Here is a 13,419-nt window from a genome sequence, read left to right as displayed (position 1 = left end):
GACTTATGGGCGTATATACGGTTAGATCCGAAACTCACCTTAAAATTGAATTTGTTGCGTGGTTATAATACTTTTGTATTGATGTGCCTGCAAAGAAATATTAAGAACATTTGGGAATTAGTAAACTAACTAAAGCAAATCACATTATTATAATGAAAACCATTTTACTAGGGTAAGCACTGAGAAAATATTTTTTAAGCTGACTAAAAAAAATGAAATAATCTTAAAAAATAATACCACTGCAATTTTGAATTCTAGTTTTAAATCGGTCTATTCAAGGTTTCTGTACCAACTAAGTTTTTCAAATTTCCAAATAATACCAATATAAAATTGCGTACAACATAACTTTTATTTAACTAATTTTTTACTTTTAATCTAGAAAAGTTAATGGTTTTTCTTTGACCGAGTCAATATTTTAGCAAGTTTCAGGGAGAGAATTTTCCCTTTTCTCGGTAAACAGATGCTCTCGTCTTCCAACGCAAACAGAGATATTTTATTGAGATAGATGCTGTGCCTGCCGCTCTGCGGTCAGCGCCTCAGTTCGATGATGTCATGGGAATATTTTTAGTTTGCGCACGTTAAAATATTTTCGTACTACTCGTTATTTTATATGCGCTTTGCCCAGACACACACACAACACTCTGTAAGTAAATACCACGATGCGAGACTCTCCCAGCAAACAAAATAAAATAATTGAACTATTGAGGGGAAGGCAGCAAGCCAACTGGAATTCTTCGGCAGCGGAAAATCACTTCATGGAAAGCCCAATCAATTTGCATACGAATTACCACCCCACAAGCTGAATAGCATGTAGTTTGGCCAAATACAAGTTTAATTTAATTAAACCTTTCTCCGATGCGCTCAGGTGATCATTTTGCACATTTCACTTGCCACGCACAATTGCTGTCTGAAATTGGCCAATAAATGCGATCTAAATGTTTCTGCGTGAAAGCCCAGACACGAAGCATTGCCAATGCAGTTGAGCTGCTTCTGGTGTTGATTTACAAACTCGGAGGATAAAAACGATTATGTAAGCCGCCTCTTTCGTGTGCTACACAATCGCTTTTTCAACCTCCCCCTTTTTCGTAATATCTTCTTTTTTGCATTATGAATTCATTTATGCAGCAACACGTTTGCGCTTATTGTTGCTCCAGCTCTATTGTTATACGACGATGATTGTGATGATGGTCTTTTTATAGAGCTTTATTGTTGCCCTCGTGTTTGGGCAATGATTCAATGCAGAAGTTGTTTGAAAGCCAGACTTTTTATTGACACTTGTGCCCGGTAAAGTGGGTTAGCGAGTCATTTAGAAGAGGAAAAAGCGCCAGACATAGAATATCCAACCAAAAGTCGGCGGAAGAGCAATTGCAGTGCCATTTATGGTATTATGGTCGGCCACTTGTCACGTTTGTAAGCCACAAAACCAAATTACATTTAATTCCACAGTATTTACATTAATTACAACAAATTGAGGCAATTTAAGATACGAGAAAAAAGAATACAACAAGAACGGGTTCCCATTTCCCACGCCCTCACAACGGGAGAGAACGAAATTAGCCTAAATTCCAATTTAAATTTAGTTCATTCGGATCAGACCGCCATAATAACAGGCTTTCAATCACTTTCGACCAACAGGGGGAACATTCGTTTGAACACATACTTATACACGAGGAAAGAGAGGAGAGTTGGAAGAAACCCAGCGAGAAGATACAATTCAATTGAAGTTCAAGCGCAGCTGAAGAAATGCCAGCAAGAAATGTTAAAGAAGGCCAGAAATGCAGACACACAGCTCCACCATCATCCTCAACGCCGCTGTCTTCCCATCTTTATAGACATTGTCTACATTTCTCTCTGCTCCGCTCCCCAACATTTTCGATATAATTATCCACATTGTTTTGTTTTCCTTCTGCGGGTACCGAGCTTTTAGAGCTGAAATAACAACAGAAGGCTGTGACAAACACAGAGACTGCACTTCAAAATAATACTCTAATAATACTGTTTTTTTATAATCGATCAGTTTACAATACCTCTCATTATTAGCTCTTTTCGATCACTATTTTTAAAAAAGTTTTGAGTTAAATAAAAAGAAAATTAACTCTACAAATCATATTTTAAGAGGATACAAATTATATTTTAATCCATGCTGTTTATTATTGTATGCCGGCGACCTTCATACAAATTATTATATTTAGAACCTTATAGATGTACAAAAAACATGTTTTTAAATATTTGTTTTCTGTAGCTATAAAAAAGAAATCCTATATTTATCTTTTAAAGAAGGAAAGCCTAAGAAACAATTATTATATTTAAACCCCCATAGATGTAAGCAAACACTAAGTTTCTAAATATTTTATTTTAGTAAAAAGAAACCACTTAAACATTAATTTCTGAAGGGTTCCAAAAAGAGCATCCCTATGAGGGTGTGAAAGCTTCGGTATGACTGCATACCTCTCTTCTTCTTCTATTTTCCCCCAAGATTTATGTTGTGCTGCGGCAGTTTGTTGTCGGCTGTTGCGGCTGTGCTGCTTCTGCAACTGTACATTTGTTATTGGCTGTCCCTGCACCCGTCTCTTTCTGCCTCTTCAGCTGGGTTCCAGTGCCTGGTTTATTGTTGTTCTTGCTGTTTTATTGATGAGCTGCAGTTGTTTAGCCAGCAGCAACATCTCTCTTCTTTAATCTCGCTTATGTGTCTCTGTTTTGAAGCTTGGCACGTACGCCTCTTTTATTTATTTCTCTCTCTTTTGCCGTCCCACTCTGTTGCATCTTCACGTCAATTTGCTTTGGGGCAGACACCGAGTACACCTTTTTTTCTGTGTTTGGTTTTCGGGGAGCCATAAATTTGAAGCCTTCGCTCTTGGACAAATTTGTTTTCGTCTTGGCCAGAGTTGCCAGACTCGGCGGAAAAGAAGGGGACACATCCAGCTCCATTAATCAAAATTATGCAGCTTAATCCCAACCATTTTCCAATCAATTAATCACCGGTGACGTGACGTCGGTGGGAATTTCGATAAGCACACGCTTGAGCAAACAATGTCCAGGGCCCAATCAAAAGTCATTAGGAGTTTTTGGGCCATTGAAATGCATTTGCATTGACGGACACGCCTCAGTAAAGGAGAAAGTTGGCATTTCGTCAGCTTGAAGTGCATTTCTTATCTTTTTGTTTTTGTTATTCTTTCGGGCGCTCACAATTTCCAGTTTCCGTCTCATTTCCATACAAACATTTTTTGTTGCTTGGTTTCCCCCAACAATTGTTTACGGTTTTAACTATGCACTTCCTCCCGTCAGAATGAGGCACACACAAAAAAAAAAGAACAGCTCTAAATGAAATCCGAACTGATAGAACATTTTATTAACATTTTGTACGTGCGCAACAAGTTAGTTTTAAGGTTTTTTTTTTAATTCGACTGATACTGTGGGTTTTCTTGATGTGTATATCCGCTGCTCGTTTGTAATTCATGGCGGAAGCAACTGTTTTTGTCCTGGTTTTTCTTGGTGTTTTTTCACTAACACGTAGTTCGGCCTTAAATCCCAATGGTATCAGCAATGTCTGATACCTTATATTTTCAACCATTTTCAGGAAGTTCTCGCAATGCAACTTGCGGTGTCTGAAAAATAAAAGGCCAGCCCCAATTGAAACCCTCGACCAACGAGTCATTCTAATTTGCGAATTGAAAACGGACAACAGCGCAAGAGGAACAAATGAAAACACGGGCACGAGTGGAAGTGATAAGGGGTGATAAAGGGGGAGGCAGCATAAGCAATGAATTATAAAGCCCCTGTCCAAGTGTGTGTGAATGAGTAAATTCGAATTAGCAACAAAAGCCAGCAAACAAAAAGAGCACATTTTCATTTTTTCTTCTTTTTTTGTGTGCAAAATGACGTCACGTAGCGCACAATAGGTAGCTCAAGTAGTGGAATGCTAGATTTCGATTTCGTACTACAGGAAATAATACAAACTGTAGAAATATAATTTATAATTTAGTTGGCAGTGCAATTACACTGCGGCAAAAAAACGTCAGAGCCAAGAATTTTGTATATTTTTGTAATGTACAGGTAGGTGTGTGTGCACTTGTATCGGAACAGCAATCTAACAAGAAAACGTAACAAGAGCGAAGGTTCCGATAAGATTGCCACAGAGCACAAATACATCCAACTTCTATGACTTCGCACCTCTAAAAATACTGTCGTCTTCAGTGCGTAACACGAGTTAGAAGTAGAGATAAAGAACTTAAGGTTCCCCTGGGATAGTACTCCAAATAAAAGTATTTTCAGATAGATATAATGTTTACAATTGCAAGATAAAATATTATACAAATAATTGCAAATTGACAAAAAAAGGTTTTTTTTTAATAAATAATCCTTTTTTTAAAACTTATTTTCTTTACATTTAATTTGTATGCAAATTACAGTATGATTAGTACGGCAAATCGAACCAACCAGCAAGAACTCACTTGGGCAACTATAAAGTCTCCTAGGCAGGCTTCGGGTTGCACCGACAAATGGCATAAACAAGTTTTCAATATTTACAAATCTGTTTATCACTTGTTGCTGCTTTTCGCTATTTACTTCGCTGAAAGACGAGAGACCAAGGAGGAAAAGTGGGTCACGAAACTTGCCAACAGATGCGCGCCAGCAGGCGATTTATTAGCGACAAGCCCAGCCAGCCAGCCAAGTGCATTAGACACACTCCCGAGATTTGCAAGTGGCAGCAAATGGCGAGGAAAAGATTTGATCAGATCTGCGGCGAAAATCGAAAAGCCAAATGACGTGCAACTGTATTTTATTTTTTATAATCTGACAAGCGCATAGAAAGTCGGAGGGAGAAAGAAGCATGAATCATAAGGAAAGGAAAAGCACACGCACACACAAGCTCACCCACCCAAAAACGAGAGAGAGAGAAGAAAAGTGGCTAGAACATTAAGTTCAAACAGGGGCGGAGTGGGGGGCCTAAATGGTCTTTGTGACCCCAAAATTAAAGCAAATAGGTAAATAAAATAAAAAATATAAAGGCATTTTCATAGTACAAGTTCCCTTCTCTTCACTTAAAAAATTGGACCCCCAAAAATGTACTTTGGATCCGCCACTGTGCCCAAAGCATAACAACAAAATAGACACACTCACACACACCGTGTTGCGTATGCTTGACCAAACCCAAAAAACAAAAACAACACTTATTAGAGAAGCACAAAAGATGGCGTCACCGGGCGAATTGCGGCTCATCGCTATAACGGTTAAAACTAATGCAGGGCACGCGGAGATATTTAAAGCTTGGCGGGGTTATTATACCTAATCCGTGGAACACGGAAAAACTTACCGGTATTTTTTGTAAAATCGTCGATCCTCCAGTGGCCACAAACACAGGCACAGGTCACAAATACGACTCACGGTAAGTTAGAGGAGGAACGCACGCGTTTTTATATGTACTCTCGCTCTCGCACCTAGGTTTTCGTTTTTCGGCTGCTATATCGTACAAACACACATACGCCACAGAGGGAGAGAGAGACTATCGGCAAAAGGGGATGGAGAGGGGAAGAGAATTTAATAGATTTAACTTTAAATGCCTTGAACAAAATTTGTTTAAAATAAATTATTTTTCGCTTTCGGGGCTTCTTGCACTACACCAAGTAACTGTTAATATTTTTCAAAGATGGCCGCTACTAACGGCACTTTGCACTGTTGATTCTTTCAAGAACTGCACCGCGCACTGCTGCAAATAAGTATTTTTTTATGTATTGCCTACGAGAATTTAATCCAAAATCGTACGGACACGTCCGACGAACAGCGCACGTTGACAAATGGACGAGGAATGAAGCCCAAAAGAGAACGGCACATAGCGGAAAAAAATTTTATGAGAGGCAGAGAGAGAGAGAGACAGGGAAAGAGAATAGAGCTGGAAGGCGGCGGGCAACTAGAGATGTTAAAAAACATTGAAACACGGCTTACTCTTGGACGAGCTGGCTTCTGAAACGGGGTTAACTAAATTTGGTAAACAACCGAAACGATTTAGGTTTAAAAATCGCTGACATTGCGCAAATATATTTAAAATACGAAAAGAGAGCGAGGGAGAACTTCATCCTGCAACGCCCAAATATGCGCGCTAGTGTGTGTGCGCGAGAGAGACAGAGAGAGTGTGTGTGTGGGGAGGAACAAATATTTGGAGCAAAGAGTGGGGAGAAAAAAGCGGCCCAAGTCCTTTCCGGCACCTTGACCACAAAAAACGACTATTTCGGCGCTCTCGCCGCACTTTTAGGTATTCTTCGCACAAAAACTATGTCAATTAAGCCGCACACGTCGATTATGTCATATTATTTATACAAATACACGTTCACACACAAGCGCCGCGCCATATACACACATACAAGTCTGTGTGTGTATCAGCGGCGTCCTCCCATCACCGGCAATGCCGTGAAAAAATCGATGGACACTCTGCGGCTTCGTTTTTGGGAATATTTTCTCATTTCCTTCATCATAAACTATCACTAATTTGAGTCACCCACTAATTGGTTAATGAATTTGACGAAAACCACTGCTTACAATTTGTAAATGCTGAATTTCACGAAATCTCGCCCGCGTGATGTGTTTCGTTTTCGATATTTTCTTCGATATTCGCTTCGAGTGTGACCGTGGCGCAAAGTGTAAAAAAACACCTACGCATCGATATTGTGGTCATTTCTTCGATGTTTAAGGTAATATCGATAGAATTTTTCAATCGATCGGAGGCAGCATTTGCTAACTTCAATGGGTGTCCTCGCTAGGTGTCGCGAAAACCGAGCTTACTTCAGAGGGAGAAAGCAAGAGGCCGTTGTTGTGTCGACGTCGCTGGCGGTTGCGTGATGATTTTGTGTCAGTGCTGAATTGTGGAACTGCCTTGCTTAAGCATTAATAAGGAACATAGAGGACAGAATAGGTGGAATAGATCTCAGTTCCAGTTCAGTGAAAAAGTATCCCAAACTACAATTACTCTGTCTTTCAGATCGTTTCGTGCCTGATGTGTTGGGGCTTCCTAATTACCAAGAGCAGCGTATTTTCTACCCAATACTGTTCCCGAATACTGCTATTCCTCCGCAACAAATCACATTCTACATTTTTCGAAGATCAACCTATTCCTCAATCAATGCCTGTTTAGTTATCCTTATCAAAATAAAAAATATTACAAAAATAAAGACAAATATCTTAAAAAAAGGTGGATCCTCGTGGGCACGAACTCACACCTTCCCGTCCGATGTGCAAGTGCATCGCAGGAGCAAACTAGAAACATCTAATCTAATCTATTTAAATAAAAACTTAAAAAAAACTTGTAAACTATCTAGGACTCCATAAATCTAAAAATAAAGTAATTACAAACAAAAACCTACCTCGTACCGTAATTGTTATATTCGATTTCATTTCGACTTATTTATTGCTTTCTTCTTGAAATTTACTAATTATCATTTGCCTATTCCATTCTATTTATTTTCGGCCCAAAACTGATGCCCCGACTTCTTTGAGCATTCACGCGGTATCGGAGCGAGACGCGCCGCGTCAGTGTGCGGGCTTTCATATAATTACATGCAAACTTCTCTACGCGCTAAAAACAGCGAGGAGCCGCGCCGCACCGCAACGCACCGCCCAGTGTGCGCAGACCTTTATAGAGGTGTGAGCGCACTAACAACAGTTTAGGGAATACCCTGACTATTTTTGGTTAGTGTGCAGCAACAGATATCGAATACTCCCTCCTAGTGATGATAACATTAGCAGAAACTCGAACCACGAATAATAACATTCTGCCAGTATTGTAATACTATTAGTCTGCATATTATTATTTTTTTTTATAATGGCATATTTTTAATTAGAAGTGGTTCACAAAGGTGTTAACATTTGATAAAAAAAAAAGGAAAAATACAAAATAACATAAAGCAGAAATTTTGGATTTTTCGATAAATAAGAAGTACGATTTCCGATAGTCAGTACCGGCAGTCAGGTGTTTAGATACAGATATAAATATTTGTAGTGAGTAAATATCTCTTAGGCTGGAAGGTACGCGGATACGTTGCTGCATTGTTGTGTTGTGATTTTGGGGAGTGAAAGTGCGTGATTCGACTCGGAAGTCGTTCTCTCGGGCAATCAAGGTCCCTTGGAAGTTGGGGAATATATATTTTGGTGGCTATTTTAAATGGCTATTGCTGTTGACGAATCTTCCTTGCCACTTTGCTGGTCACGGGAATGAGCCAGGCCTAAAGAATGCATTAATTACCAAACCTGTTTGGCTTTCGCAGTAGCCTTACCAATGCCCGCAAACACAATAACAGATCCCCAGCTAGCATATTCTGCCCCAATTAAAGGCCAATTTACGATTGCGCCAGAGATATACCCTATACACATGGTACATCTAGCAGTCCCTGGCTCAATGTCGATATCTCCGCTTTCTATGGATAAGTAATGGGCCCAGTCTCCCGAATGGCGCACACCCTTTGAGTCACTAGAGAATCTCATGCTTCCGAATGATGTCACACAACACAGAATATGTATATAGCTACATATACCGCGTTGTATATGTGGAAACGTTTGAATTATATTTGGGTGCGAACCGAGAATTTCTTGTCTCCGAAGTATAATTTTTGTTTGATTAAACCCAAAGCTCGTTGCGTGAATTAAAGTAATTACATTTAAGTCGGGACCGCCTCACGTTGGGAATATTAACGCTTCTGTAATACTCGTTAAACCATATTTATGTCCCTGGGTGTGCTTTTAATTCCAGCGCGAGGCAAATAAGTAAATATGGGCGCTACAAATATGGACTTTGCTAGCTAGATATGAGATATTTGGACACCAAATATATATGAATGGGTTTTTAATCTTCGGCGGCACCTTGCTTTCTCTTTGATAAATAAACCAATAATTTCAGATATCTGAACGATGGATGACTTGAGGGGATTCTTGAGGCAAGCGGGACAGGAGTTCCTCAATGCCGCCGGAGACGCGGCGATGGGAGCGGCCAAGGAGGTGGTTGGGTCGGTGATCAACGAGATCTTTATCAAGAAGGAGGCCGACACCAAGAGGGTTTTGCCCAGCATCAAGAACATGAGAGTTGTAAGTTGACCCACGAGGCTACTATCAGCTATTTACAGGTCTATACTATACGAACAAATCAACCCATTGAAATCCATATGCATGTTAACAACTACATTCCACCCAATCATTAGCAACCATTGCAATCTCAAAGTAGTAGTACGTTGTACTACGGGAACGTAAGTACCTAATCCAGTCATCTAAATGGCATTGACATGATTCCCCGAAGGGGAATGCGCTGCCAAAGTGTCGTACTGTGTTGTCCTCGTGTTGTTTTTCTTTCGCATGTAAAGTGTACAGAGCATCCTCCTCGTTTCCGAAACTCCATTTCACAAATACACTCTGTACATACAGAATACTCTTTTGTAAATGCATGCAGTGCTTGGCTCATATCATTAACGTATAGTACTTTTAGCTGGGAGAGAAGAGCTCGAACCTGGGACCGTACTCGGAGGTGCAGGACTATGAGACCATATTGAACAGTTGCCTGGCCAGCGGATCCCTCTTCGAGGACCCCCTGTTTCCGGCTTCGAACGAGTCCCTTCAGTTTTCTCGACGCCCAGACCGTCACATCGAATGGCTGAGACCCCATGTGAGTTTTGTATAAGGTATACATTTCTGATGATTTATAATGGCCCTTGTTTCAAAGGAAATTGCCGAGAATCCCCAGTTTTTTGTGGAGGGCTACTCGCGTTTCGACGTCCAGCAAGGAGAACTTGGTGATTGGTAAGAAAACCTCATACTTAAAAGTATAAAACGACTCAAAAACAATCCTTTTAGCTGGCTTTTGGCTGCGACTGCAAATTTGACCCAGGAGTCCAATCTTTTCTTCCGCGTGATACCAGCGGAACAGAGTTTCGAGGAGAATTACGCTGGCATCTTTCATTTCCGCTTCTGGCAGTACGGTAATTCAACTTAAAACTCCCTTTACGCATTTGCCAGTTAAACCTTTCCTTAAATTTAAAAAGGTAAATGGGTGGATGTGATTATTGATGACCGTTTGCCCACCTATAATGGAGAGCTTATGTACATGCACTCCACGGAGAAGAATGAGTTCTGGAGCGCACTGCTGGAGAAGGCCTATGCCAAGTAGGATCATAGCATCTCCTATTTACTAGCCTGCTAATATTGTATATTTCCCAGACTTCACGGATCCTACGAGGCCCTTAAGGGAGGCAGCACTTGTGAAGCCATGGAGGACTTTACGGGTGGCGTTAGTGAGTGGTACGACCTTAAAGAGGCGCCCGGCAACCTCTTCACTATTCTGCAAAAGGCGGCCGAACGCAATTCCATGATGGGTTGCTCCATTGAGCCTGACCCCAACGTCACAGAGGCGGAAACACCCCAGGGCCTGATTCGAGGTCACGCTTACTCTATTACCAAGGTTCGTACTGATACTATTCACGATGCGAACCATTTAATAAGCAGAGTGGTCCCTACAGGTCTGCCTTATTGACATCGTAACGCCAAACCGCCAGGGAAAGATCCCCATGATCAGAATGCGCAATCCCTGGGGCAATGAAGCCGAGTGGAATGGACCCTGGAGCGATAGCTCCCCGGAGTGGCGGTACATACCCGAGGAACAGAAGGCGGAGATAGGACTCACGTTCGACAGGGATGGAGAGTTCTGGATGTCCTTCCAGGATTTCCTCAACCACTTTGATCGCGTAGAGGTAGGAAGTTGGAAATTACTTTTACAAGAAGCGTGATCCTAAGAGCAATGATCTTTCAGATTTGCAACTTGTCCCCGGACTCGCTGACCGAGGACCAACAGCAGAGTGGCAAGCGAAAGTGGGAGATGTCCATGTATGAGGGAGAATGGACACCCGGTGTTACAGCCGGTGGCTGCCGCAACTTCCTGGACACCTTCTGGCACAACCCCCAGTACATTATCTCGCTGGTGGATCCCGACGAGGAGGACGAAGAGGGGCAGTGCACAGTCATTGTGGCCCTGATGCAGAAGAATCGCAGATCCAAGCGTAACATGGGAATGGAGTGCCTGACCATTGGTTTCGCCATCTACAGCCTGAATGACCGCGAACTTGAAAACAGGCCCCAGGGCCTGAACTTCTTCAGGTACAAGTCATCTGTGGGCAGATCGCCTCACTTCATCAACACCCGCGAAGTATGTATTGGGATGTCCCTAAAATGGATTTCAATCTCCTAATATTTGGATTTCCTCAGGTATGCGCTCGCTTCAAGTTGCCCCCTGGCCACTACCTGATTGTGCCTTCAACTTTCGACCCGAACGAGGAGGGAGAGTTCATCATTCGAGTCTTCTCAGAAACCCAAAATAACATGGAGTGCGTACATGTAGAAAATGATAATGAGTTTGTATACTAGAAATAATGCGGGGTTTCAATATCTTAAAGCTTCTAAAGTGCAATATGTGGTATGTGACTACAGCATCTCTATATTTTTAGTGCTAGTAAATGTTAACTAGATTTGTTTCCTTGTCTCTTACCCTTCACACATTCCCGACAGTTGAATTACAGATATGCATGAAGGTTTTTATTTTTATTCTACTCTTTCGGAAATATAGTTGAGATTAACGCGTTCAGTATTCTTGAAACTCTCGAAATACTTATCCTAGGTATAGTTTAACAATCTCTGTCTGTCTGATTAGTTACTAATAGCTCAACTTGCAATGGAAAGTATTAAAACTATTTTGTCTGCTCAGTATGAAAGGATTTTACCTTTATTTTGTTTAACCTCAGCGGGCGGTTAAAACTCGATAGGATCTTTAAAACGGGTAATTTTACCAATTTATTTTTAACCCTTGCTTAAATTGTACTGTTGTCATGTAACAATATACTTATTAAAGTAAAAATAAAGGAAACTCCCACAACAACGTATTATACTATTTCAAAATGAACCCACAAAGTCTGCTTTGAATACTCATTAGGCCATTTCAAATCCCTAAGCTTGATCATAGTTTTGTACAAAGACATTTGTATTCTGTAACCTGTTTAATTTTCATTCATTTCAATATCAATCATTTGGCTTTTCACTCCCAATTAGAGAGAATGATGATCATGTGGGTTATGGCAACAAGGGCGATACGGTAAGTAATTCATCTTGCAAGGGATCGCTTAACTAGGAACTTCGCTCTTTAAAGATAACTCCCGGGTTCCCAACACCCAAGCCACTGGATCCTCAGAAGGAGAGCTTGCGGCGCTTGTTTGACAGCATTGCCGGCAAGGACATGGAGGTTGATTGGATGGAGTTGAAACGCATTTTGGATCATTCGATGAGAGACGGTAGTTGAACTTAAGACCTGTAGATGCTCATTTTCAAGAACTTATTTTTTAGATTTACCCAAGCCTGTTGTCTTCAACCGCTTCTCCAATAACATGGCCTTTGAGACCCAGGCGGCAGGTCCAGGTGATGATGGAGCCGGCGCCTGCGGGCTTTTGTCCCTGATTTGCGGACCGTTTTTGAAGGGAACGCCTTTTGAGGAGCAGTTGGGAATGAGTGATCAGTCGAATAAGAGGCTAATAGGGGATGATCCCTCCAACGGTGGTCCAGTAACAGCAAATGGTGAGATACAAAACAGAACGAAACTATAGAAAAACATTAAATGGCAAAATATCTCTTTAGCAATTGTGGACGAGACCCACGGCTTTTCCAAGGATGTCTGCCGCTCCATGGTTGCCATGTTGGATGCCGATAAGTCCGGCAAGTTGGGATTCGAAGAGTTCGAAACCCTGCTCTCGGAAATCGCCAAGTGGAAGGCTATCTTCAAGGTTTACGATGTTGAAAACACCGGCAGAGTGTCTGGTTTCCAGCTCCGGGAGGCTCTTAACTCAGCAGGCTACCATCTTAACAATCGTGTTCTCAATGCTTTGGGCCATCGATACGGCTCGCGAGATGGCAAGATAGCCTTTGATGACTTCATCATGTGCGCAGTTAAAATCAAGACATATATTGGTAATTAAAATTCAATTTCAAATGTGATTTAAATTTTAATTATAATCGTTTCTGCAGACATATTCAAGGAGCGGGACACCGAGAAGAACGAAACCGCCACTTTCACATTGGAGGAATGGATCGAGCGAACAATATATTCTTAAAAATGATTTTATTTTAAGTTAGCAAATGTCCTCAAACAAATATTTACTTGAAATCTCCCAATGGTAATCTCCAATATTTTTCTCTATATAAAGTACAAACAAACTATACTCCCGAATAGTTTTCACCCAGTTATATGATCGTGTTTTGTAATTGTGTGTCGATAAATGCTGTTAACCGAATTCATTGACTTGTTATTTATTTAATTAGGAAACAAAAAAGTTTATAGCATTTGCATTTAAAATATAACTTGAGCGAATGTTAACTTATTAAAGAATTCCACATCCGATATTTGGCTGG

General features: G+C 41.0%; 2 protein-coding genes across 10 annotated transcripts in view; one reads left to right on the top strand and one right to left on the bottom strand.

Moving 5' to 3' along the window:
• LOC108026648 (protein hu-li tai shao) overlaps window positions 1–6,645 on the bottom strand; it is a 29,214-nt gene extending 22,569 nt beyond the window's left edge. For 6 of the 9 annotated variants that reach the window (XR_007764006.1, XM_050887731.1, XM_050887730.1 and 3 more), the window contains exons 1-3: window positions 5,741–5,836; window positions 5,315–5,503; window positions 39–87 (exon numbers count right to left, since the gene is read on the bottom strand). The gene's annotated coding sequence lies outside the window, so the exon portion shown is untranslated. Of the gene's footprint in view, window positions 1–38; window positions 88–5,314; window positions 5,504–5,740; window positions 5,840–6,534 lie in introns of those variants that run through there. The other 3 variants (XM_017097678.3, XM_017097679.3, XM_017097680.3) reach the window with 3 other exon arrangements.
• Window positions 1–13,301, top strand: part of LOC108026730 (calpain-A) — an 80,800-nt gene extending 67,499 nt beyond the window's left edge. The window contains exons 2-16 of the mRNA XM_017097842.3: window positions 7,999–8,016; window positions 8,885–9,069; window positions 9,464–9,640; window positions 9,698–9,774; window positions 9,829–9,953; window positions 10,017–10,137; window positions 10,192–10,432; window positions 10,491–10,721; window positions 10,781–11,173; window positions 11,233–11,351; window positions 12,070–12,112; window positions 12,167–12,308; window positions 12,361–12,588; window positions 12,649–12,978; window positions 13,036–13,301. Of these exons, the coding sequence (XP_016953331.1) occupies window positions 8,896–9,069; window positions 9,464–9,640; window positions 9,698–9,774; window positions 9,829–9,953; window positions 10,017–10,137; window positions 10,192–10,432; window positions 10,491–10,721; window positions 10,781–11,173; window positions 11,233–11,351; window positions 12,070–12,112; window positions 12,167–12,308; window positions 12,361–12,588; window positions 12,649–12,978; window positions 13,036–13,121 (2,487 nt within the window). The 5' untranslated portion in view covers window positions 7,999–8,016; window positions 8,885–8,895 and the 3' untranslated portion in view covers window positions 13,122–13,301. The remainder of the gene's footprint in view (window positions 1–7,998; window positions 8,017–8,884; window positions 9,070–9,463; window positions 9,641–9,697; window positions 9,775–9,828; window positions 9,954–10,016; window positions 10,138–10,191; window positions 10,433–10,490; window positions 10,722–10,780; window positions 11,174–11,232; window positions 11,352–12,069; window positions 12,113–12,166; window positions 12,309–12,360; window positions 12,589–12,648; window positions 12,979–13,035) is intronic.
• The last annotated feature ends 118 nt before the right edge of the window (window positions 13,302–13,419 follow it).

This window comes from Drosophila biarmipes, chromosome 2R, assembly GCF_025231255.1.
Source record: "Drosophila biarmipes strain raj3 chromosome 2R, RU_DBia_V1.1, whole genome shotgun sequence".
Classification (NCBI taxonomy): Eukaryota; Metazoa; Arthropoda; class Insecta; order Diptera; family Drosophilidae; genus Drosophila; species Drosophila biarmipes.
This window is presented reverse-complemented; position numbering and strand designations above follow the sequence as displayed.